This window comes from Natrix helvetica (assembly GCF_964273705.1).
Source record: "Natrix helvetica genome assembly, chromosome: 1".
Lineage (NCBI taxonomy): Eukaryota > Metazoa > Chordata > Lepidosauria > Squamata > Natricidae > Natrix > Natrix helvetica.
Genome location: NC_138548.1, coordinates 109,197,294 through 109,224,664, shown reverse-complemented (window position 1 = coordinate 109,224,664; position 27,371 = coordinate 109,197,294). Strand labels below are relative to the sequence as shown.

The window sequence follows — 27,371 nt, the reverse complement described above, 5'->3', positions numbered from 1 at the left end:
AGACCATAAGATGCAACGGAGTATAAGACGCACCAAGATTTTGAAGAGGTACATTTTTAAAAAAAAAGGTTTTGCCTTCCCCAGCCCCCAGGCCTCCCAAACCCTCTGCATTTTTTTGTGAAAAGGGGGCATGCAGAGAGTTTGAGAAGCCTGCAAAGTGCTCCTGGGGCCAGGTAGGGCAAAAAAAAAAAAAAAAAACCAGCCTGTGATATGTGGGGCAGGGTTTCAGGAGGCCAAAAATAATGTACCCATTATTTGGGTGCATCTTCGTTATTCATTAAAATGCACCCAGATTTCCCCCTTCTTTTGGGGAGGGGGGGAAGGCTCGTGTTATACTCCAAAAAATACGGTAATCTGCTGTATAGCTCTTCCAGCAGTAAGCTCTATGCTATCAAATTGTTCCTTTTAAACTAAAGATGTCTGTTGGTTCGACTTACAATCGTTCATTTAGGGACCATTCAAAGTTACAACAGTACTGAAAAAAGTGAGTTATGACTATTTTTCACCCTTATGACCATTGTGGCATCCCCATGGTCACATGATCAAACTTCATGCGCTTGGCAACTGACTCATATTTGTGTCAGTTGCATGTGATCATCTTTTGCAGTCTTCTAAAAGGCAAACTCAGTGGGAAAGCTAGATTCACTTAACAACCGTATTATTAACTTAACAACCACAGCGATTCACTTAACAAATGTGGCAAGAAAGGACATGAAATGGGGCAAAACTCACTTAATGGCTGCTTTGTTTTAACAACATAAATTTTGGGCTCACTTGTCATAAATCAATATTACCCGTATTAAATAATCTGAGGTAGGGAGACAAAATTAATATTTAATTTTATGGAACTTTTTCTAAACATTTTGCTAAAATTAGACTCAAATTATTTATATTATAATGCCTTATAACAGAGGTGTCAAACTCAAGGCCCATGGGCCAGATGCGTCCTGTGGGGTGCTTATATCTGGCCCGCAGATCGCTCTGGAAACAGCGAAGGATTGGCCTGCAATGCCTCTGCCTGTGAAAATGGAGTTCGGGAGGGTTGCACGCAGCCTTCCTGAGCTCTGTTTTCATGGCAGAGTGTTGCAGGCAGCCGTCACAGCTGAAATTGGAGCTCGGGAGCCTGTTTTCTCTGGCAGAGCACTCGGGCCACCACAGGTGCCCCCACCTTTAGTGGAGTCGAGCTGGCCACACTCGCCCTGGCCTTGCCCATCTCGTCCCCGCAAGGTGAAACACAATCTTGATGCGGCCCTCAATGAAATCGAGTTTGATACCCCTGCCTTATAAGTTCATTTTAGCGTTAAGGTTATGAACAAGTCAAGACACTCAATAGCCTTCAGTAATTGATCCTGCTACTGATTTACTATATATATTTTCCTAACATTCATGAAATGTTGTAACATTTAAAACTACTTCAATTTCTGTTGTTGGATTTCTTAATGTAAACTAAAGTATATTTAATTTGAAATAAATTAGTATAGTTTGAATTGAGGTATTAAAAAAATTAAAATTTGCATGGTATGAAAGTTAACAGCATAGCAAAACATTTCAAAGAATCCTACAATTAAAGTGTTTTTATTCAAGTCAGATCAGTATTTCAAAGTTTTTCCTATAGATTATCTTTATTTATACAAATTTCTTTCTGGGTAAGAATATTGAATACATATGTTTAAAGTTGGGGTTTTCTGCCTAAGTCTAATTTGTTTTTCTGCTTCATATATTGAGTTTTTAAAATTCTGGATTTTTTTAAAAAAATGTTTCAGCAAGTAAAAACAGTATAGCATTACTTTATTTAGAAAATATAATTAGCTTTATTCATTACTGAAGTGGCATGGTTAAAGTAACATATTCACTTTAAATAGATCTAACTTGCAAATAATTGTGAAAAGTATTTACATTTTTATTGATAATTACAGTATTCAGCTTTAGAATATTTCCCATAAGCCAAACGTAACTAAACAAATCCAATAATTTCTTGCTGAAAATTAGGTGCTTTCGGTGAATATTAAATAAAACTGAAATATTTTCCTCTTTAAAAATGCCTTTGTTTCTGAATGACAAAATATATGCTGACATGCATAAATGCAGATCTATATACAAGCACAAAAGGAAAAGAAAGCAAATTAATTCAAAATTATTTAATAAAAATGTAAATGCAAAGAATATGATCTACAAAATTAACACATTCCATCCAGATAATAATTAAGATCATTCAGAATAGGAAATTCAAACTTTAAGCGAAGTATAAACTTCACATTTAGAATGTTCTACCTTTAAATTTGGTGTGACAAATTTATTTTATGCAGCAGGAATATAAAGTATATGGAACTGATAGCTTTGTAAGAATTTTTGAAAACTTTTTGATGCAATGAATTATTTATGAATATATGTATTATATATGTGCATATATATACACATATATATAGAGAGAGAGACATACATAGACATTCACACGCACATGCACACAAGTATGTATGGGAAATATTAAAATAATAAATAAACATGATACTTTTCTAAACTATATTTCCATTGTTTCTAACTATTAAATTGATTTTGCCTGGGGCTCGTTATTCAAATGCATAAGCAAACAGCTTGCATGCATGCTGTTTGTTTAGTTGAAAAAAATGCTAGTTTTTGCATCCAGAGAGTTAAACATTGACTTATGAGTATAAACAAGTAGGGTATCTTCTCTGTAGTTGTTATGCCTGTGCTTGCATTAAAATCCATGTGGATTGAGAAAACACTTTGAAATAAATTATTTTGTGAGACGTTATTCACTTGGACACTCACATTAGTTGAGCCCCGACTAATGTTTAGGTGAAGTTCCTCCATTAACAAAAAACCAAATAGTCATAATAGTGAAAAGATTAGACTACTTAGAGTTTCAAGGATTCAGTAGTGGACATCTGAGGACTAGGAAGTATGATAAATGAATAGATATGGGAAAAGCATTTGTAATAGACAAAGTCAATGGACAATTCTGGAGCAGTAGTTAAAGCTCGGCCAGTAGAGAAGGAAAAGAAGGGTCGGTCTAAGTAACATTGAACCGGATTCATTCAACTCATTTGAATGTTAATAAACTTAAGCCATGGTAACGCAGTAGTTATGATGCAGTATTGCAGGCTAATTCTGCTCATATTGCTAGGAGTTTGATTCCCTCAATCCTGACGGGCTCAAGGTTGAATTCTTCCATCCTTCTGAAGTTGGTAAAATTAGGACCCAGATTGTTGGGGGGAGGGTGTCAATATGCTGTGTCTGTAAACCATTTAGAGAAGGCTGTAAAGCACTGTGAAGCGGTATATAAGTCTAAGTGCTATTTCTATTGCTATCCTTACTCAGTAACAAAAATGAGAACATTTGCACAGGTTGCTACTGAAATTTGGTCTCTTTAATAGGTAGGTGCCTCTTTCTTGTCTTTCATCAGTATTAAATTGACTTTAGTGAAGCAAAGATTATTACTTTGAATGAATAGAACAGTCTTCCTTGACACACATCCAGCCAAGTGCATATTAGAGGCCCGTGCAAAGACAGTTCCCTTTTGTTAGAACAGGTATGATAGGGATTTTTAAAAATAATAATATGATTCCATACTTGGTACCAAACAATAATTCATTTGAGGACTGAAGCAAATTGGCATGTGCCACAAAATGGAGATGTCCCTATTGAACCAATATTTTAAATTAATTGTTCTAGTAATCCAACTGGGATTAGTGGTAATGGCATATTCTCAAAGTATACTTTCTTGTCCATTTGGTACTGTGCTGATATGTTATTTCTTGTAATGGCTGGTTTTATATTCTTAGCTTTGTGGAGAATTGTGATTCCAGTGAAATCAATGTGCCCTTTTCTTTAGAGCTTTCAGATACTTGGCTAATGCATCATGGAAAGAATATTAGCTTTGGCTGAACCCCAGGCCTTCGCCTCAACCAACAGTCATCTAAAATCCATGCACTTTCAGTGTAAACCGATGGTGACTTGAAAAGGAGTAGGGAAGATTAAGTGGGACAGGACGCTATGTTTTTTTTATGGCTTAATATTGTGAAAGATATTCAGTTGTACCATAAATAATAAATAATTTGTACATGGTTTTTAGTTTTGCCTTCGTGACCCTTCTTTTTTTCTTTACAGTTTGAAAGAACATCACCGTTCTGCCATCAAAGTGATACGCCGTATGCAGTATTTTGTGGCAAAGAAAAAATTTCAGGTGAATTGTTGACAAAGTACTTTTTTTTTTTAATGAATCCCCCTTTTTCTCTTTTTTTTCTGTTCTTGCTTCTTTTCGGTCTTAAACAAGGAAAGAACAGGGAAATCCATTTTAATATCGTTGAGCTACTCCTTCTCTTCTCCCTGTTCTTCAATAGGGTGACTGCTTATCAGCAAGTTAGTCAACTGTGGCTGCAGTGAGAACAGGCTAAGTTTCTGAAATGCAACCTGAATTAAAATGTTATTTTCTACTAATGGACTTGACCTTTCCCCTTTTGTTATCTCTGTCTCCTTCCAATGCAAACATTCTCATGTGTCTTCATTAATTCTGAGCTGCCTCTGGCTGATTTAATGGACCTAGAGATTAGAACTCTACCTTAACCTTGTTTCTATCTCACATTAATTGAGATTTTGATACAAAGCCTAGAACCAAATTAACATTTCTTGGGATTATAGGCATATTGTCCTGCATTTTTCATAATATTGTTTATCTTGGAATGTAATAGCATAGACAGAACTGTATTTATTGCAAGCAAACAAGCAAAGAATGAGTAAATGATCTTATTCTAGCATGATTCAGCAAGTGAGGAAATAATAATGGTTGAATTGAAATACTAGTTTAACAAAAGGGTCTATTGTGTAGAAGTTATTAGAACATAATTACTATTGCGTTTAATTTTTTCTCCCCCCCCTTTGCCAATCTAGAAAGAGACAATTGCACTGAGAAGTAATAGAAATTTTACTCAGCCTTTCTGTCTAGATTCTAAAATTCAGCAAATGTTTTCTATAAACTTTTAACACATATTTCCAACCAAAAGGTCTGAAAACATTGCTTTTCAAAAAAAAAAGTTATACATTCACAGGAAGTATAATTCTGTATTTGATTATTTCCTAATGCTCCTAGGGACTCCGAGCAACCACAAATTGTGGCTAGAGAAAAGTTTTCAACAAAAAGTGTAGGAGGCCTTAGTCTGATGATTTTATAAATACTTATTAAAAATGTATGCTTTTTAATAATTAAGCAGAAGTAGGCACTCCATTTTACAAGGCTGTCCCTGAAGCCACACAAATCCTCAGAGACCACATTTGATAATTTACAGAAATTTCAGCTATATTCCTCTCCCAACAACAGGGAAGTTAGGGACTATGGAGATTCTCAGTCATCATGGTTGTCCCAAAGGTGCTTTTTCAAGAAGCTTAGGCTTTTGTTTTTGAAATTACGAAGCAGATTTTAATCAAGATAATGGTAAATAGAAAAAACTGGATATCATCATTGATTGGAAAGAGCATAGAGAGAAGAAAACGCAACAATTTGCATAGCCATTCATCTCTCTACAATTGCAGCCTTAGAGCATGCTTCAGTTTACTGGGGAAGGAAATGAATGGTATTATCAGGACCAGTAAAATAATTTATTTCCTTCTATAGTATCTGGCTTTATCAAAGATACTGTAGAAGAGCCATACCGCCAGTTCTATTACAAGATCAATGTCATCAAGTTCTTTCTTACACAAACTCCAAACATAATTTTGTTTTATTGATTTAATTGAGCAAAATAGAATTTATGTTGGAATATTACAGGTTTCTTCACATCTTTTTCCATCTTTCTAATTAAAATTCAGCTGACCTGTTTGCAGTCACGGTCTTTTATCATGTAAAGCTGTGTAATCAGTACAACTAAGAAAGAGAATTTGGAACTGGTAAAAAATATATCAAAATATCTCTTTTCTAATGACTACCAGAAAATTGTTTTCCATATCTGATCCACAGAATGAGACCTATCTGTAATCAGAAATAGTGACTTAAGTGTTCAAGGAGCAGTAGAATTCCAAAGAATCAAATTATAACTATAAATATCTTCCTATTGTGCTATTTCTTTTTGGGATAAACAATGATATGCAAAACACACAATATAAAGTAATACAATAATAAAAGGCAGGAGGTATGGAAAAATAAAATTAACTAAAACCAGTTTATATCAACACTATTTACTATACTGCTCCATCCTTAGATATCCACTAAATCTTAATTAATGTATATATTGTGTTTTGTTCTTTGGATTTCTTGTCTTTCTCTTGTTAATGAACTCATGAATTCTGTCCAACCATACCTTTCTTCCTTTTTCCTCTAAAATCTTCATATTTGTTTCTGTGTTCAGTCCATTTTTAATGGACTGCTTTCTCTCCATTTAAGCATCTCTCCTGTTTTCCCCCACTACATTAGCTTTTCTACATTTATACATATTCCTATACATTCATTTTTTTACCACTTGTTTCAATAAACATTCTTTACCACAGACAACATACTGCCTTCTATCTTTTTATTGGTACTTGTACATCTTATAACTTCTCTGTTTTTCTATGCTTAGTAAAAATTCTATCAAAGTGCAAAATAACATCTGCTTGCTTCAATTTGTTGCTGTTTATATATATAGCTTTCAACCATTCACTCAATTCCCTATCAAAACAATTTCCTTAGTCATTGATTCATTCATGTTTAAATGCCCTGCTGCCTTGTTATATCAGTCTATCTAGAAAACTTTCAGTTTCTTAACAAACAATACAACACTGTCTGCATAAAAAGTCCACTTGCCTTCATATCCCCAATTAGCATACCTCATAACAAGCTTTCCTTATTCATCTATATATAAATGCATTAAGGAGCTCATGGACACCATACATCCTTGCCTTGGTCATTGTTTCAAGTTGAATTATTCCCTAAGCATTCCGTTCGTTGTCACATATATTTTACTTCCCTCATATAGCATTTTTATCTCATTCACAAACATCCTTCTAGTCTGTATTCATGCAAAATATTTCATATTTCAAACTTCTTATCATATGCTTTCTATAAATCAACAGGCATACATTAAAACTTTTGTCACATTCACATAAGGAGGCTAAGGCATTGCTAAAGTTGAAATATCTGTTTGGCGCACTTCTTGCCTTGAATAAAGCTGTGCTATATTTGCCAAAAGTGTTTTTCAGTCATGTCTTACATGCTGTTGATCAGAATTCAGCACTTGATAAATTAATCCTTCTGTAGTTTTGCATTCTCTCTGGTTAACGTTCTGTTTTTGTAATGGAGTAATAATGCAATTTTTCCAATCATCAGTCATGTCTACAGTCTTTGCATAGACAATTAACCAAGTCAGACAGCCATTCCATAAGCAAATTACATTGATATTTTAACGCTGATATGTTGCCTTTCATTTATTAAAACAGATTTGCCAAATGTTTGAAAGAAAGGAACATCAAGAAGCAGGGAACACAGAACTCCAATACCTTGAAATATTCTAGAATTCTCATTTTATAGAGCAGCTTCCCCAATTTAGAAAGCAACATTTCAGATATATTAGATAGTAACTTCAGAACATCCTGCTTTGGTTTAATATTTCTTGAGGGCAACAGGTTGGCGGGAAACTCTCATAGTACATTTACAGTCTAATACTTTAATAGTATGGTTAGTCACTTCTTTAATAAATATTTATTTAAGAATGTAAGAAGAACTATATCCCATCAAACCAAAGGTCCATCAAATGCAGCATCCTGCTTCCTGCAGTAATAAACCGGATATCTCTGGGATATCTACAAGCAGGACACGAGCACTGGAACAGTTACTAAAATAAATAATAAAAGTTACTGTGCAAGTTTAGGGCCCCACAAGGGTCTGTTGTGGCTTTCAATGATGTCACTAGACACTCTTGATGTATTTATAGCATTAGATTTCAAAGTGTCACCACAAACTGGGCAGTGTTTTATACGTAATTCAGTTACCTTGCTATCAATCAAGAACTGTGTGTGCAATTTTCTGTAATCACTTCAGAGGGCTTTCTGGCAAACAAAATAGTTCAAAGTTCTTTGTACTTCAAAGAATGTTACACACGCTTGGACTTGACCATTGTTTGGTTATACTACTCAGAACTTCCTGCAGCTGGTACTTCCCTTTTTGCTTTTCCATTTTGACTCTGAGGGAAACTTTGGAGAAGAATAGTGTGCCTCAGCATGAGAGAATAAAGAACAACAGAGTGTGCCGTTCTCTAGCATGCCTTCTGCAAGAGTTTTCCTCATGTTACACAGAAATGTGTGCCTTGTTGAACATCATCATTGCCCTGTTTTGTTAGTCTAAGCATAAGCCCAACTAAGTAAAATACTTAAGTAAACATTGACTTTACACTGAGGCTCACAGAACCCTGTTATCTTTCCATTGAAGTGGTACCTATTTATCTACTCACATTTGCATGCTTTCAAATTGCTAGGTGGGCAGGAGCTGGTGCAAGTAATGGGAGATCATCCCGTTATATGGTGCTTGGGTCTTGGACCTGGGCTGCCAGCTGATAAGCTCAACATTTTTTAACCACTGAGCTATTGTGCTCCCCCTTAGAACTACAAGACTCTGTAAAGTTGGCCACAGTGATTAAATTTCATGTGAAGTACTGTTAACAAGCAGAAGTTTGGCCAGATAATGCTTCTAATTTTCAATTGTATTTGGTTTGTTAGTATACAGACTGCCTTTTTAAAGTAATGGGAACTTAACTCCTGATTATCTTAATTAAAATGGTTTCATGACAGTTATATAATTATATTTATCTTTCGAACTTGGTTCTGAGAGCAAAAGAAACAGGGAAATCAGATGTAAACAGAGATCTAAAAGAATCTAGTCACCATTTGTTTTAATATTTTATTTCAAATCCTCCACCTAGGAATACCCACTAGCATTGGTCCCCCAAAATGATCTGGCATTCTTTCATTTAAAAAAATATGCACGCTATACAAAATGAATACCAAATCTTTACAATAGAGGTCTTAAAAAGAAAAACAAAACCTGCTGCTAAGCTACATGGAAAAGAATAAAATAGGAATATCTCTGGTTTAGGCATAAATTGGATATTCATTAATCTGCAGGTTGATCTGCTTAGATTATTCATTTTCTAGTAGTTTGTTGCTTGGGTGTCTATATCTGCATGCCATGATAGGAGGAGAAAAGCAGGACACTATTTTACCTAACAGGGATCACTCTGGAGTCTCCAGTCCAGTTTATTATAACTTTAGCTATTAAATCAGGGGTGGATTGCTACCAACTTTGCTGCTGGTTCACTGCATGCACATACGCAGTTGACTGTGAAATGAAAAAAAAATACTAAAAGACATGCCGACAATGGCAGTGGCGACCAGAAAATGGGTTCGGGGGCATGGCTAGCCTGGGTCGCTGCTGGTTCTGCAACCAAGGCCAAAATACCACTATCAGTTGTCCTGAACAGGTGCAAACTGGTAGCGAACCACCTCTGTATTAAATTCGATGATGCAATCTGTTACCCAGTTTGGAGCAGGATGACTTCTATTTTCCCAGATGCATACATTCAGTTGCCTTCTAGCATAAGAAACTGTGAAGCCACTTTACCATTCAGTAATTTTAAATGAGGTTGTTATATAGATTAGTATCATTTCCTAAAATCCCTATTTTTTGTATGAAACATGAAGCACTTCAATTTAAAAGTAGATGGAGAAAATTTTCTTAACATTTTTAAAATTATGAAAGCATTTAAAGTACTGAACAACAATACTGTACATCATGTGCGGTGGTGGATTTATTTCAAATACTTGAATATTATTTAGCTGAATTTATATGAACTGTTCAAATTAGAAAAATCTCTGCATTTACTATGTTATAATAGATGTGCAGGTTAATGGAACACAGTATACTGCATGAAAATAAGTCAAGAGAGATTTGCCCTGACACACACACAGAGAGAGAGACAGAGAGACAGAGACAGAGACAGAGACAGAGACAGACAGAGCAGAGAGAAACAGAAAGGCAGAGAGACAGACTCACAGCAGGCTGTTATCAACACGGTGCCTTTTATGGGGTGAGATGATAAGTGGAGAATATGTAATATATCAGAGATGGTGCAACCCCAAGTAAATTATCATCACTCTCATAACTTTATAAACAATAATAAAAAAAGATCAGTTTTTAACCAACTTCACTGACTTCCAGTTTGTTTCAAGGCCTAATCTTTTATATTCAGTGCTCTAAATACATTAGAGGGCAGAATATTTAACAGACTAGTTCCTTAACTCATGAAACGGGCTTTCTGCATATCCAACCATCATCTAGGTGTATCACTAAAACACAAGGAATAAACATTTTAACAAGGAACCTGAATTATACCCATTAGTCCTTATCCTTCTTATGTAAAATTATATGAAAATGCTGTGAAAATGAAAAGGCTACCTTTCTATTTTTCCTTATTTCAACTAATAGCCACATAGGTGTGGCATGCTATAATGAGATTTGAAATTCTATTATGGTTATTATTTTCTATTTTCACAGCAAGCTAGAAAGCCTTATGATGTTCGTGATGTGATAGAACAATATTCTCAGGGTCATCTCAACTTAATGGTCCGAATCAAAGAGCTTCAAAGAAGGTATGGTTCAGAATTCATCTACTAAACTTAATAATTTTTTTAAAGTATATTCTGAACATGCAGGGACAAATTGCAGCCCACAGTATCCTCACTGTCCCACATTAAATGCCATCAATTTGTAATTGTGGAAACAATTTCTGCCACAGTATCTTACAAATATGAAGGATTAAAGAGTGCCCCATGACGCTTCCCTAACATACTTCCTTACATGCATGGAACTTCAATGTTAATATATCCAGTCTGATCACACCCTTAGGAAAAGGAATTAAGAATGCAATAGGCAGTAGAAGTGGGTTAGAAAATGTGGCATGACAGCACTTGGAGTATTTTCATATTGAGAAGGTTAACAGATTGCTCTAAGCTGTGGTGTGTTGTAACTAGGCTTTACTGAATAAGTTACTGTTGGCTGGATTCTTACAATATGCTAAGCTATAAATTATGTTTACAAACCATAATGGCTGGGTTGACAGGACATACTAATCCAAATCCAAACATGCCATGATATTACTTAGAACAGGGGTCTCCAAACTTTAAGACTTGTGGATGTTAACTCCCAGAATTCCCCAACCAAGCTGGCTAAGGAATTCTGGGAGTCAAATTCCCAAACTCCTAAAGTTGCCAACTTTGGAGAGCCCTGACTTAGAGTGATGCATGAACCAAAACTATCCAATTTTTCTCCTGTCTTTCCCTTTTATTTTCTTCAAATTGATTGCAAGATTGTAAGAAACACCATCCTTCATCTCCCATGTATTTAAGAATCATGATTTATTCTATCGATTAGTGCCTTTTGAGCATAGCAACAAACAAACAAAATCCCACAGGGCAAAATTACATAAAAAGAACATTATTTTAAAATTGCTTTATTGCTGCCAAAAAACTATTTTGAACTCATGAACTCAACATCTCCATACCTTTGTGGAAGTATTAATATCAGGAAGTGTTAACAGACAACACCATATCTTTAGTGAATGAACAGCTTCTTCATGGAGCTATTTTTAGATCACATACAATATCTCTAAAAATCACAATAAAAAGTTCAAAGCATATTTTGCAAATAAATCAATAACTATGTAAGACCTTCTTTCATTATTGGTAGGAACATATAAAACAATCACAATTGTTTTTAGCTGCCCATTTTTTACCTGGGGGGAAACGTTTGGTTTCTTATTTAAACATTTTTTTTCTTTCTCTCTAGATTGGACCAATCTATAGGGAAGCCATCACTATTTATTTCTGTCTCAGGTAAGTCACCATCCTAGAAAAGCACAACTCATTCAATTGCTATAGCCAGTAGGGATCCATGTACCACCCAAAATCTTGGATGCATTCCACAGAATCTCCAAAATAGTGCTATTGAACGATAACTTTCACAATGTTAATTGTAACTTTTAATGTGGTTTTTAAAAGTTACTAAAAGCATGAGAATAATTGTATTAGCTATTTCAATTAATTTCTTTTAAATATAATTTATTCAGTGCTTTTGATTCTGTTTTGATTTTTTTCTTCTCATGAGTTTGTCCCAGAGATGGTATTCAGCAGGTTCTGACCAGTTCTGGAGAACTGGTAGCAGAAACTTTGAGTACTTTGGAGAACCGGTAAATGCCACTTCTGACTGTGGAAATGGGGATTTTGCAGTAACCTTCTCCCGGAGTGGAATGAGAATGGAGATTTTACAGTATCCTTCCCCACCAAGTCATGCCACACCCACAGAACCAGTAGTTAAGATTTTTGAATCCCATCATTGGTTTGTCCATTGGTTGGATGAGTTGCTATTTCTATGAGGGTGTTTTTTTTTTTTTGAAAAGTACTTGACTTGTAACATATTTAAGATACATTAAAAGAGCAGATGGAGATCGTCACGCTCCGAGTCTGACCGAGCACAGGTGAGAACCTATTTGCGGACTTACCTTGTGGCATTAAGAGTGGCCAAACGACAATATTGTGCCACTCTTATTGCGTCCGCAGATAACCGCCCTGCCGCCCTGTTCAGGGTGACCCGCTCCCTCCTTTCACAGAGGCCGTGGGAAGCCCCCCTGCAGGGTAGAGCAGAGGAATTTGGGGAATATCTGCTGGACAAAATCGCTCAAATTCGCAGCAAATGGGTCTCCGTTAGCGGTCTAGAAGAGACGTCGGAGGTGGGTCTTGAGGTGCCGTCCTGGGAGGAGTTTGACTCTGTTACTTCTGACGATATGGACAGGTTACGTGGACGACTGCGAGCCACCACATGTTTACTGGACCAGTGTCGCTCCTGGCTTATACTGGCATCCTGGGAGGTCACACGAGGCTGGCTCCAGGAATTAGTGAACGCTTCATTGAGAGAGGGGTTCTTGCCAGCCGTCTTGAAAGAGGCGGTGGTGAGACCCCTACTCAAGAAGCCTTCTCTGGACCCAGCCAAGTTAGCTAATTACCGTCCTGTCTCCAACCTTCCCTTTCTGGCGAAGGTTGTAGAGAGTGTGGTGGCGCAACAGTTCCTACGGCACTTGGAGGAAATTGATTATCTGGACCCGCGCCAGTCCGGCTTCCGGCCTGGTCACAGCACGGAGACGGCTTTGGTCGCGTTGGTGGATGATCTCTGGAGGGCCAGAGATGGGGGCTGTTCCTCATCTTGGTCCTATTAGACCTCTCGGCAGCTTTCGATACCATCGACCATGGTATCCTACTGCGTCGCCTAGAGGGGTTAGGGGTGAGGGGCACCGTTCTGCGGTGGTTCTCCTCCTACCTCTCTGATCGAGTGCAATGTGTGTTGACGGGGGGGCAGAGGTCAAGCCTGAGGCCGCTCACCTGCGGGGTGCCGCAAGGGTCGGTCCTCTCGCCTCTCCTGTTCAACACATACATGAAGCCGCTGGGCGAGATCATTCGTGGGTTCGGGGTAGATTACCATCTGTACGCTGATGACACTCAGCTGTACATCTCTACCCCGGACCACCCTAACGATGCCGTCGAAGTGATGTCCCGATGTCTGGAAGCCGTACGGATCTGGATGGGAAGTAACAGACTCAAGCTCAACCCGTCCAAGACGGAGTGGCTGTGGCTACCGGCACCCCGGTTCAACCAGTTGTGTCCATCACTGGCCATTGGGGGCGAACAGCTGGCCCCCGTGGATCGGGCACGCAATTTGGGCGTCCTCCTGGATGCCCGACTGTCAATGGATGACCATGTGACAGCCGTGGCAAGGGGGGCGTTTCACCAGGTTTGCCTGGTGCGCCAATTGCGTCCCCTATTGGACCGGAACGCCCTTTGCACAGTCACCCATGCGCTTGTGACATCCCGACTAGACTACTGTAATGCTCTCTACATGGGGCTCCCCTTGAGATGCACCCGAAGGCTGCAGCTGGTTCAGAATGCGGCCGCGCGGACAATTGTGGGAGTCACTAGATACTCCCACGTAACACCTTTGCTGCACGGGCTGCACTGGCTGCCTGTGGCCTTCCGGGTGCGTTTCAAGGTGTTGGTTATCATCTTTAAAGCGCTCCATGGCACAGGACCTAGTTATTTGCGGGATCGTATCCTGCCCCATACATTCCTTCGGCCGATTCGCTCTCACAGAGAGGGACTCCTCCGGGTGCCATCCACTAGGCAATGCCAGCGGGCGACGCCCAGGAGTAGGGCCTTCTCTGTGATGGGCCCGACCCTCTGGAATGACCTCCCCCCGGACATCAGAACTACCACCGACCTCCGCTCCTTCCGTAAGAAACTTAAAACCCACCTGTTCAATTTAGCCGGCCTGGCCTAATCCCAAATTTTAGTCCCTCAAGTCTGCATTTTTAAATTTTTAGGGGTACGCTTTTTAGCTGATTTTAACTTTTATTATTCTGTACAGCTGAATTTAGGTTTAATTCGCTTTTAAGGGTATGTAAGGGTATTTATTTTTTGTATCTGTTTTAATGTGATGCCTGTACACCACCCCGAGTCCCTTCGGGGAGAGGGGGCGGTCTATAAATTTTGAAAATAAAAAAAAAATTATAGTTTTCACAACTTACAGTGAAACCATACAGTATGTCTATATTTCTTTTGTGGGAAATCAGAATCCAAATAAACATTCTATAATACCCATGAATGTATACTAACATTTCATGGATGATGATAATGATGATCAATAAGCACACTTCAAGAGTTAAGACTTACTCTTATTTTGTACTTCGTTTTGGTATTTTTGAGTCAATCTTGACAATTTTTAGGACGGATAGAAGTGGTTTGCCATTGCTACATTCTGGAATGTTTTTCAGTTTCCCAGTCTAGAGCAGAGAGAATATAAGTGGCTCAGAGTTACTCAGCAGTAACTTATGTGACTAAGGGAGGATAGATCTTTCTTAGGCACCGAAGAGTCTCTCTGCTCCTAGTCCAACACCTTAACCATTACACCACATGGACTCTCACTCATGCTCTACTGTACTTTTCAGTTAAATTAGTGTTAAATTTAATTTACATTTATTAAACTGAATGCACCAATTCTTCTGATTTAAAGCATAGCATGAACTCAAGATGCAGTCTGAACTTGAGTCCATTCAAGGCAAGGCTTGAATTGATGAGAATAAAGATTTTTTTTAAAAAAAAACTACTGTTAATGTAATAAAATTACCCGTCTGTCAGCAGGGTTCAATTAAGTAGCTCTGCTAGACTAGTTAAATGCAATTGCATGGCTTCATTTTATACTATTGTAACACTTGATATTCATCTAGAAGTGTCCTTTCTATGCAGAAAAAAATAAAGATCGAGGGACTAATACAGTTGGTGCCCGACTGAACAGAGTCGAAGACAAGGTAGGCCTAAATTAGACTTTCAATAATAATTGTATTTACTGCATGACACAAGCATACCAGCATATTCTTTTCTTTCCTGATTATTTTAAAAAATGCAACCTAATTGTGAGGACATGAACATAGGCAAGCAATTTAACAAAGGCAAATTTGTGAAAAATAAAAATATAATTCCATATAAAGATTTTATTTCTAATGAATTGTTTGAAAATGGAAATAGAGAATATGATCTATAAGATTTTGTAGTTTCTGCAAATGGAGATATATTGTTGAGTATGCTTAAATTGCTTGTGGTAGTCCCACAGATGTAATCTAGTTTAAGGAGTTATTAATTTGATAATTTAAATCAATTGAAATAATAGTTTTTGTGCTATGTCCTATCTTCCTTGTTATAAAAGGGCAACTTAATATGAATATGCAGTATGTTGTAGTACATTGAGCAATTAAAATGCAGTCTAAAGTCTGCAGTTGTTCATATGTCCTAACTTGTTTCATCTTATTTATACAATTTCTTCTGATTACAATGGGAAGAAGATTACTGTACAGCTGACAGAAAATTGAAAGAAAATCCTTCCCAAAAGGCTTGACATTAAATATAAACAAGACAGAGAAAGAAAGAGAAAAGGATGGGTGTTAGATACTTGTTCTAACTACAGTGGTTTCCACCCAGGTCCTCTGTTCCGGCGGGAACAGAGGTTTAATCCTATTGGTCAAAGGGTCTGATAGCTCCCTATAAAAGGGCTGCTGTCAGACTCAACCTTGCTGGATTGCTCTCACTTGTTGTACTTAATAAAGAGCTGTTGTTACCGTTAAGCCTGTGTGTGCCTATCCATTACCCAATCTAACAATGGGAATTGCTAATAGTTTAACCAAAACAATGAATATTTTCCCAGAGTGAAACAACATAGTCACACAAGTGAAAGGAACCTGATGGATATAATAATCCTAGAAGAGAAGATCCAGCTTTCTCATTTATTATCATCACTGTTGAAACTCTGTTTTCTCCGCTTCCCTTTCCTTCTCTTTACACAAATGGACAGACGAATAATTGCCAATTGGAATCTTATTATAGCTATTCAGTAATGGCAAGAGAGAGGGAAATGAGAAGAGGAAGCTTCAAAGGTTTTTTTCTGGGAAATTTTTCTGGGTGAAGTAAATCTGTTTTCTTAAAATGGATTGAATAAAGGTATCCAATCCATGCAGGCATCCTTAGGGATGTTGGAAGCTGCTCCATGAGTTGAACTGAATAGAGAAGTTGCTCATTGACTGCCACCTGGAAACCATTTTCAATGTATGGTTAGTGCCATATCAATTGATATGGTGCTCATAAATGGAATATCACTTAAATATAGCTTGAAATGTCTGACAACTTTTTAAAAGGTATAACATTGCAATTCACTGACACCTGTGCTGTTGTTGGCCAGATTCCACAACATATTGTTCACTTTGCCCCCTTTTTTTAGAGCTACATACATATTTATTATAAGTATTTTAAAAGTCATCCAAGCAATAATCATGCTTTTTGCATTCTCATCTTTTATAAGACCAATACCTGCACATCTTTGTACATTTTGTATTATTATCTCTTCTACAGGTAATATGTGATCAAAGGCAAATGCACAGGAGAGGTTGATGTGCTAGCTGGTTTTTAGAGTAAGGTTGCTTTTGGACATGATTACATTTTGCTGCACCATTTGCATGGGAGTACATGCATGTGGACTGTTGAGTCAAGTCATGATCCTTGGCATGCAAAGTCCATGTAGATTTGGGTGCAATAATTCAGAAGTGGTTTGCTACTGTTTTCTTCTTAAGACTGAGAGGAGCGATAGATCTTTTCCAATTGGTTTGATGAGTAAGACAGGACTAAAAATGCCAATCTCCTGTTTTTCATTCTGATATCTTCAACTACATCAAATTGGCTCACGCTTTTGTATTTTTTTTACCATGATGTAAACGCATACCTGCTAACTAATATAATTTTCAGGAAGAATACAGTGCAAGGCTATTAGAATCATACTAAAGTAGTAAATACTTTCAATTATCTTTATATCCAAACCGTACAAAGCTCAAGGTATATTTAGAATAAATCTACAAATTCTGTGATAACCAAACATCAAAATGAAAATGGAAAATATTTAAAAGGTAGTAGCAAATGAAATAAACACTAGTATTGCTGTCAGTGACATGCGGTGAGGTTTATGGCTGGTGAGGCACTGACACAGTGGTGGGTTTCAAATTTTTTTAGACTTGTGGACTTCAACTTCCAGAATTCCACAGCCAGGCATGCTCAGTTCCGATTTAAAGCGAACAGCATTTGTTTTTCTCCTTCACGAAAGAAGTTTACTTCTTTCTTTTTCTTTTTCTTCTCCCATCCCCTCCTTCCTCCCTCTCTCCCTCCCTCCCCCCCTCTCAAACACACACACACACACAGAGAAGTTGGATTGGACTATCTCTCCTACACCCTTCCCTCTCTCTCACTCTCAAACAAACAAACACACACACACACACACACACACAAGTTGGATTGGAGGGAAGAGCACCAGCGAGGAGACCACAGGAGGAGGCAGGAAGCCAGTCAAAGAGCCATACTGGAGCACACACTTTCCCCCAGCCCCGGAAGGATCCAGCCCAGCTTCACTGATTACAGATTTGAAAAGGCAACGTAGCTCTGCCTGCAATCAAACTACACCCCAGGGAGAGCACAAGCGAGCCAGAGTCCTTCCCTCCAGCCTTTCCCCAAAGCCCCACACCAGGAGGATGAAGTTTGAATTCCTCCCCCTCCCTCTGACCCACACGTACCTTTTACAGCTGTTTCAGAGAGGATTTCAACTCTGCTCTTGCCTCGGGTCCTCTGAAGAAGCCCCGCCCAAACAAGCGCCTTCTATATGAGGCAGGAGAACTGCGTGCCTCACCTACGTCAGGAATTTTTAGGCTTTTAACCCTTGCTTAACTCTGCTCAAGTGATCATAAAACTCCTAAAGTCAGACTAGATGAGGCATGCAGTTCTCCTGCCTCATAGTAGAGGGTGCTTTTTAGAGGCTTTTTTAAATAGTTAAGTAGAGTCATCCACGGTGAGGCAGCAACTAGCTCAGCCTGACCTCAGCTCTCGCCTTTTTCCTTTTACATTTTTTTTTCTCTTCATGATGACAGTGGTGAGGCTGTGCCTCCCCTGACTCACCTGACTGCATGTCACTGATTGCTGTCATTTATGTCCTGTTATTCTGACACTAAATGTTAATGAAGATGATAAAATCTGGAAAACTGAGCTGATTTGGTATCCTTTTAAATGATGCAAATCCTGTTTTGTCTAACATTAGAGAGATAATCTGATAAAGACAGCAAACATTAAAGTTAAACCACATTCACTTTGTAAGAAATTTGCTTAAATGTCTGAGATGGAATAAAAATACCATGAAATATAGACACAAAAATAGTACTGTAGGTACAGACTTAAAGATAAAAATGCATATCATCTATATTTTTTTGCAGTAGCTTCCAGGACTTTTTTTCTTGTAATCCATTAAACCATCTACAATTTTTTATTCTTTTTTATATGCAAAAGATAAAGCTAAATGTCTCATATAGGTTTCAGTTTGTTTTAGTGTATGCTGCTGATTAATTTGAATGCTTAACAAGGCCAAGGTCTAAAAGGAATTTTATTCTCAATTAATCCTAATCTACGGTATACAGTTTGCTTCTGTTTTTATTCTCCTTCCATTAGCAAGCTTTTTTTTTTAATTCATGTAAGCTTTTACTTTAAAATTTGCTTTACTCTAGCGGATCAATTGATGCATTTTTATTCTTTTGTTTATTTCAGCTTTGCTTTTGTTGTATTTATTTTTACTTTATTTATTTCATATTTATTTTTATGTAAACATTGTTAAAAACATTGATGATGGAAAAGCATTTTTAATGGTAGAAAGTAGGACAGAAATAAATGTGTTGTACACTGGTAGTACACATTTATGAATCAATCTGATCTGTTAACTATTAGTCATATTTTGGTTATAGTGCAATGGGCTTTATATAGGGTTTTTCTGAAGGAGTATTCAGTAACTACAAATACTGCAAAATACGGTTACACACAGAGGACTGTGATTTTATGACTCCAATATTAAAAGATCTATATATATATATTTTGTAACTGACCCTGGCTCACGTAGATGAAATGGGCAATGTAGAAGTATGATGGAAGGATGGATGGATGGATGGAATGAATAAAGAAACAAACAAATGAATGAATGAATAATTGTTAGCTGTATCCCAGACTCAATTCATGATATTAGCATTTATGTTTAAAATAGAAATGAAGGAGTAACCATATCATTATATGCTTGCATGATTATAAAGGATTGTAAGATTGTCCCTCTTTTGGGAATATCCCACTATAAAGGTCTGTTTTGGGGAAATACACATGTAAGGCCTTTGTCATCATTCTCTAATTTTGAAATTATTCAAAATTTCAAAATGAAGTTTCATTGCTAGTCTCAGCTACTCAAATAGAGAGTTAAGATGCTTCCCTTTAATCCTTTTAACTAGTTGTTTGACTTATAGGCCAATGCAAAATATGAACTAAGACAAAAAGGGAAAGATTCATCAAAGACCTTATGGTCTTCAAAGAAAGCTGGAAAGGCGGTTAGCTACTGTTGTTTGGTTAGCTAATTAGTTTGGAATATTTTCACACTTTTGAGTATATTTCTTTTTTATTTTATGCTTGGAGGGCCTGTATGCCTAAAAAAGGCTTCACCAAAGATCATCGAAAGGTTGGGAAAGGAAAACCTTGCTTTAGTAGTTCAAATAGTATGACTCTGTTCAAGGAAGCAGGTTAGCAGTGGCTTGTAGCTTTTTATTTAACATCTGGAGTTGTGCCAAGAAGTGTTAGGTTTCATATATAAAAAGCAGCCTGTATTCACTCAGGAAGTAACCAGGCTTGGTACAAGAAGTCTGCAGGGAAGAAGTTAACAAAGCTCTTTCAACAATTAAGCCAATTTTATTTTCCCAAGTTTTTAAATCCCAATATTTAACCCAGCTCATTCCTGACCAAAAAGAAAAGAAACAAGATAAATTCTTGTAGGAACATTGAATGCAGTGTGTGTGTGTGTGTGTGTGTGTGTGTGTGTGTGTGTGTGTGTGTATGAATATATTTTATGATTTTTATAAAATAATATAAAAATAAGTTTATTTTCTAATATAGCCCTCACTGAAAAGTTTACTTTAAATATTCTTTTGAATTTGTGAGAACAGTATGGAACTAGAAAGTCCTTTCAGATAGTACTTTTATTTGTGCAGTTTTTAGATGGGTTCTTACAGGTGATCTTTCATTTGGAAACATTTTATTTTCTCGCTGATTATTTCATCTTGATTTTCTTACCAAAGAAAGAAAGAAAGATGGCATAATTGTGTACTGCTTTTGATTAATAATGCTTAGAGCCCTTCCTCTGGAAACAATCTGAATTACTACCTATTTTAAACATTTGAAAGTGGTAATTCATTCGAGTTCTGTAGTAACAAGTTCCAGAGACAAATGACTATAGGTAGCACTGTGAAAAAAAAATCTCATGATAATTTAAAGATTAGTAAACCTATTCTGACCTAGGTACTCTGAGTACTTGATCTGATACATGTACAATTATTCCCAGTTTACATATTTACATTGAGATGGTTTGGAGTACAGGAGGAAGATTTACGAAAATAATAAAATTCAAAGAGTACAAATAATAACAATTGGAAATAGGTTCCATAGGAGAGAGATCTTTTGGTATCTCCCTAAGCTGTCATTCTGCACAAGAGTTCCAAACAGTCTGAATCCAATAAATTAACTGTTTCTACTGTTTATAAAAATGAGATAGTACGTTGTAATGGACTACTGTGGATTAAAATCCATCTCTTTATTCTTTTGTTTCTTAACACCTTTGTATCATATGTAATATCAAAAAAGTTGGCCTCTGATATAAGTGATCCATACTTTTGTGCAGGTGCATATTATTGTTGTACAATAAAGCTACACTGAGCAAAAGAAAGAACAGGAGAATGGGAGGAGGATAAATCACTCTTAATTTTAAGTTAGGTGAAAGCTCTGAGCAATGTCAAATAGTATCGTATAATTCTCTTTCAGGTTACAATAGACTATTGTTCAAGATTAGCACCCAGGTTAGTTTCAGATCTATTTCTAACAACTTGCTTGATTTATGATGACATTGTTGGCAGCTGGCTTCAGCAGCATTTTACAGTATGCGTAGTCAGCACTTCTAATGTTTATATCAAAGTCATATAATCTGGTTCTTTATGTTTTTCCACTCAGTCAGTGTACTTGCTTTTTATATAGCTATGTGCAAGTTAACTCTTTAGCTCAGTATCAGCTTCCCTAACCTGGCACCCTTCAAAAGAGAGGAACTACAGTGCAGTACCCCTGAAATGATTCTGGGGGGACTCTCCGCTATTTTATGATACAGTGTGATGGGAGAATTTTTTAATCAAGACCATTTAAAAAAAGGAAAGAAGACATATATAATTAATAATCTAAGCACAAAGTTCTTTGGGATTTAATTCAGATTCCACAAAATCATTTTGCAATAGGGAATGTCTAAATGCTATTCCCATAATATTAAAACGATGTTTTCAGGCTGATAATAAAATGAGCCACACAATGGTAGCAATCTTAGTTACAGGGCAGGAGTGGGGAGGGGGATTTTTTTTAAAGTAAGTATCTTTGTAAAGGCCAATCAATACCCGGGATGGCGAACCTATGGCACGCGAGCCATTTATCAGGGCACACGAGGTGTTGCCCTATCAGCTGGCCAGTGTGCATGCACGCGCTGGTCAGCTGAGTTCAGCCTTTTTTTAAAGACATTTTTCGCCCTCCCCAGGCTCCAAAGGCTTTATAGGAGCCTGGGGAGGGCAAAAACAGCCCCCCCGAGGCACTCTGGAGGCTTCAGGAGCTTCCCTGAAGCCTCCAGAGCACAAAAAACCAGCCCTATGGGCAAACCGGAAGTTCAGGAACGGACTTCTGGTTTACTTGTAGGGCCCGTTTAAGCCTTCTGGAGCCTTCAGGGGCCTTCAGGAGGCTTCCCTGAAGGCTCCGGAGGACTAAAAACGACCCTATGAGCAAACCGGAAGTTACTTCCAGTTTGCTCGTAGGGTCTTTTCGTTTTCAGGCTTCCCTGAAGGCACCGGAGGAGTTAAACCGACTCTACAAGCAAACCGGAAGTCCATTCCCGAACTTCCAGTTTGCCCATAAGGCCATTTTTTTTGTGCTCCAGAGGCTTCAGGGAAGCTCCTGAAGCCTTCGGAGGGCCTCCAGAGGGCCTCCGGGGAGCGGGGGGAGCCTGTTTTCACCCTCCCCAGGCTCCTATAAAGCCTCTGGATCCTGGGGAGGGCAAAAAAAGCATGCAAAAAATCGGGGGGAGCACCTGTCATGCGTGCATGTGCACTGGGGGGGTCCTGCATTGCATTATGGGTGTGGCACGCCCATGCACAACCCCCCTGAACTCCCCCCACTTATGCCATGCGAGCCAAAAAAGGTTCACCATCGCTGATCTATACTGTACAGTAGATGAATGATTTTCAATTTCTTAAAGCTCTTCTTCAGACAAAATAGTGAAAAGTCAGGAAAAAAAGCTGGACAAAATAATGGCAGATATATATCTATAAGTCATTCATGTACCTTTTACATTCTTCAATATAGTAAGAGAATTTACAACTTAGGCATTTGGTGTTTGTTGAGTTTTTTAATGGGTTTTTCCAATAAGTAATTAAAATTCAATTTCTCACTATGTATAGCATGTATATCTTTTGATTGATGACAGTATAAGGTCTTGGCTAGCTAACTTAGGTAATCATCACTTAATCAAAACCAAACTACTTAAATATACTCAAAAGGAAGAGAACCTCAATAATATAAAAATGTCCATATATTTCTGTGAGAGGGTTTAGAAATTCGTTTCCCCCACTGAAACTTTTACTTTGAGTGGAAGCAATGGTTTAAAAAAGCAATTTAAAAGTGATAAAGTGTATTCCAAGTGGGGCAATGCATCTTTTATTTTCAATTTAATTAAGGTGGACTTTTAGACACAGCTTTTATTCCTGCAGACAGTTACGTGCCCCACAGTTCACATGTGTAGAGCCAGCTTGTTGTTTTTATGGGATAGTGACAAAGAAAACAAAACTCAGTACTTTAAACATTTAAGTATTATGCAGCAAAGGATTGGCAACAGCGTTATATGGAAGAATTATTCATTATTTCTAGCTAATGAGATTACTGACCAAAAACAGTCAAAATTTAAAGTTCTCAGCAACTGCTACAGGGGGTGTATTTTATTTTGTGATAAATCTATTACAGCTCAAGAAATGTGGGGGTGAGGGGGAGAATCTTGCTGTTTTGCAAAACATTTTAAGGAAACACTAATCCTCAAACTGCTATAATTATTGTGGTATGTTTTATATTAGATAAGCGAATGCTAAAACAAGATGAATGAATAAATGTGGCGGATCAGATAAAATTAACTGAAGTGTCTGAGACATTTGTAAATGCCTTAGGGAAGCTTTCTTAGATCTGTGCATATTTTTGAGATTAATGATAAAAATTTTAAAAGATTCAAAGCCAAGTTAAATTTAACTAGCTAAATAATTATCAGCAGAAATGCAATCTACACATTGAAAAATTCCTATGAAATTTTTGTTTATTTTTTTTTCTTTTTGCACAGAAAAAGGGAACTTATCCAAGAAAGAAAATTTTTAAGAGCAGTTTTTACTTACAAAGAAGCAAGGGTATAAAGTAGTTGTTAATCCAGATTTTTTAAATGTACATAATTTCTATTGTAACATGTATGAATTCCCCTAATACAAATGAAAATGAGAAGTTATCCTTCTATGTTAGCACATTTTGTAAATCTAACATTTGCCTTAATAGAAACAAATCATTAAAACTTGAAAAATCTGCTTGTTTAATACTACTATAGAATGCCTCGGTAGATGAAATTGACTTCCTAAACAAAGAAAATAAAGATAGTTCAGAATTATATGGAGGAAATAGGCAATTATTAACAGGAATCATTGTTGTTCTTGGTAAAGTGGCAAACACATTACAAAACCTTAGTTGTAGTAATAGTAGAGGATAAATCTAAGGAACAAAACTCATGGCCACATCTTAGACTGGTAGATAAGCTTATAGAAATATTTTGAAGGCAAATAGATGGGACAAATCCCTATGTGAGGCAAGATTAAATAATAGATTTGCTGATTAAAGTTGTTGTTTATATGTACTTTTAGGAGAATACATCTCAATAGAATTATCTTCTATAATCGTATATTACAAATTTGGGATGATCAGATTTGTAAATGAATCTCCTAGCCCACTTTGTAATGTTCATTAATTGTTTAAGATAAAGATCAAACATTTCATTAGCCTTCATGGGTTGTAAGGTTTATCAAAAGAGGACACCTAATGCTTGAAAAAACATTTATAACCCTCAACTCTTTAATCTAAAATTGTAGATCTTGGAAGATATCTGAAAGTGAAAGCCCAGTCACTTGGACTGAGAGTGAATTATTTCAAATTTACATGCCCAGTACATTTTATTACTGGATGAACAAGGAGTAAACATATCATATAAATCCATTCCAACTGGCTAAGATAATTAAACAATGACAGAGGGAGCAGACAGAGTTCACAAGGGTCACTTTTACTGGGCCAAATTCTTTGTGGCCCAAACGCAGCAATGGCCAGTTAAATCTTTATTATGAAAGCAAATTCTGCTTCCTAAGTTTTCTGTGAGCTTTCCAGCCAACAACAAATTAAAAGAGGGGCAGGGCTCTAACAGATGCTTTGTCAGAAACAGTTTGTTCAGACAGGATAAAAACCTGGATGGGAGTACACAATACATTTTAATTGGAAAAAAAATATTATGCAGAAGGATCTGATATCCTCTTCTTACAAAAAAAATGAACGATCCCCTCAGGCATCTTGCTTTGCCAAGGGATTGTTCTATAAAACTGAGAAAAGTGCTGTGCAGTCTTTTGTTTATTTTTTTCTGACAAAGCAGCCGTCTGAGGTTGCCTCTATATTCTTTCATTACAATTGTCCTGAGCCCTCCTTTTTATGTCTTCTAAAGCATCCCTGTTCTATTAACACTATGTGTGATTTGGTTTCAAACAGATTGTTGCTCCTAGATTTCCTTTAAAAGTATATTCAGAAAAATAACCTAGCTTTTTTTTAATGGCCAACCTTCCAAGATAATCGAAATTGGGACAGCCTACTTTATACAATGCCCAGCGAGGGGGGAAATAGTACCAAGTTGATCTTGGCTGATCTTGAAAAGCTGAACAGGAGCACACCAGATTACTACTTGGATGGGAAACTATAAGGAAATACCAGGGCCGTAGCCCAGACTGGACATTAGACAAATATTTCAAAAGAAGACAATGACAAATCCTTCTACATTGTTGCCAACAAAACTACATGGAGATATCCATCTCCTTGAATTGATCAGGAAAGAGGTTCAGCTCTATGGTCAGCTCCAAAGAGAATTCTTCACTTTTTACAATTATACCCTATGCCAGGGGTCATCAACTTTCTTCCACAAACGGTCAGAGATTGTCTGGGAGTGAATGTTGGGCCACTTTTTTCCTCTCTCTCTCTCTCTCTCTCTCAGCCAATGAATTGATCCTTAGGAGGACTCACTGGGGCAAATCATAGATGTGTAAATGGTTAGGTAAGAGACAGCTTAGCCCACCGAAGCAATGGAGGCATGGCAAAGGCCTCAGAATGGATCCTTCTTAGTTTCTTGGATTGTAAAAGCAAGTGAAGAGATGTATTTTCAAATTTGCAAGATTCTATTAATGTAACCTTACAATAAAGTTAGAGCTAGTACTTGAGTGGGCTTCTTATCTGTACAAACTGACAGTTGGCAAGGTTGAGAAGCACTGAATTATGTCAATTGGGTACTGTCCTGTCCTGTTTTTCTGTATATTGTTTAATCTTTTCTTGAGCTTTTAAGGCAACAGAAGCAAAGAGTTCTATTGCTGGTAATTCCTTGTACCTGTCATAGGCCTCTTGGTCAGTGTCAGGCAGCACATTTCCTTAGTTAAGTGTTATTGACCATACATATCATTATTCAGAAAGGGTACCTCTCTCTAACTGGCTAGATAACATCTTCAAAGAATGGGATCTGAATTGGAACTGAAATGCCAAGGGAAAACAAGGAGATATACAGCAAGCCTTACTTAAAGCACTATCTTGCTTTAGGTAAGTTTTAGAGCAATCTCGTTATGGAAAACTGCAGGGTCCTTTCCTGTTTCCAAAATTCCAAATTAGCTCTTCAAACAAGCAGCTATTAAGAGATGGTTTTCAGCTCCCTTTCATGTTTTTTAATGCTCGTGAGTGGTGAATACGTTCGAAATAGATTTTCTTGCCTAATTAATCCTTCCTTGGTTAAAGTCACTGACGGTTAAAGAACTTCCGCTAGAATCACTTTTGAAGGCTATTGAAAAACAAGTCTAGCAGTTACTTATGGAGGATTGGTGCCAGCAAAACTGTCCTCAAACACAAGCGCTCTTAGTTCAGTGCGGGGGGGGGAGCTTTTGATCCAACAGAGGTTTTCCTCTGACAGATTTGCAGATTTGCCTCGTTCTCCCCCTGTGGCCTCCTATTTCTCCCCAAAAATCTGTACTAGCAGAACAATCAGGGGTAAAGGTAATCACTGAAAATGGCTTCAAAGCTAACTTGCAAAAAATGTTCAAAGAAGATCTTTCTCTGAGTGCTCACTAAAGGTTTCAGCCCAGTTTGTACTCTCCTTCAAAGAGAGGTTTTCTTAAAGATCAGCTCCAACTGGAAACACAGGAGGCAGCTGTGGCAAAGAGCACTTTTGTACAGTTATCCTGAGGGAAGCAGTGCAACCTTTCTTGAGACAGTCAGATCTGGTATTCATGCCTTTGGTTGCAATCTATCTTGATTACAAGAATGTGCTCTACATGACCTTAGTCTTGAAA

At 37.4% G+C, this 27,371-nt stretch overlaps 1 protein-coding gene across 3 annotated transcripts in view; it reads left to right on the top strand.

Annotated features, from left to right (window-relative positions):
- Window positions 1-27,371, top strand: part of KCNQ1 (potassium voltage-gated channel subfamily Q member 1) — a 393,720-nt gene that overhangs the window by 247,984 nt on the left and 118,365 nt on the right. For all 3 annotated transcript variants that reach the window (XM_081942341.1, XM_081942340.1, XM_081942339.1), the window contains 4 exons: window positions 4,129-4,204; window positions 10,535-10,629; window positions 11,825-11,871; window positions 15,328-15,389. In XM_081942341.1, coding sequence (XP_081798467.1) covers window positions 4,129-4,204; window positions 10,535-10,629; window positions 11,825-11,871; window positions 15,328-15,389 — 280 coding nt within the window. The remainder of the gene's footprint in view (window positions 1-4,128; window positions 4,205-10,534; window positions 10,630-11,824; window positions 11,872-15,327; window positions 15,390-27,371) is intronic.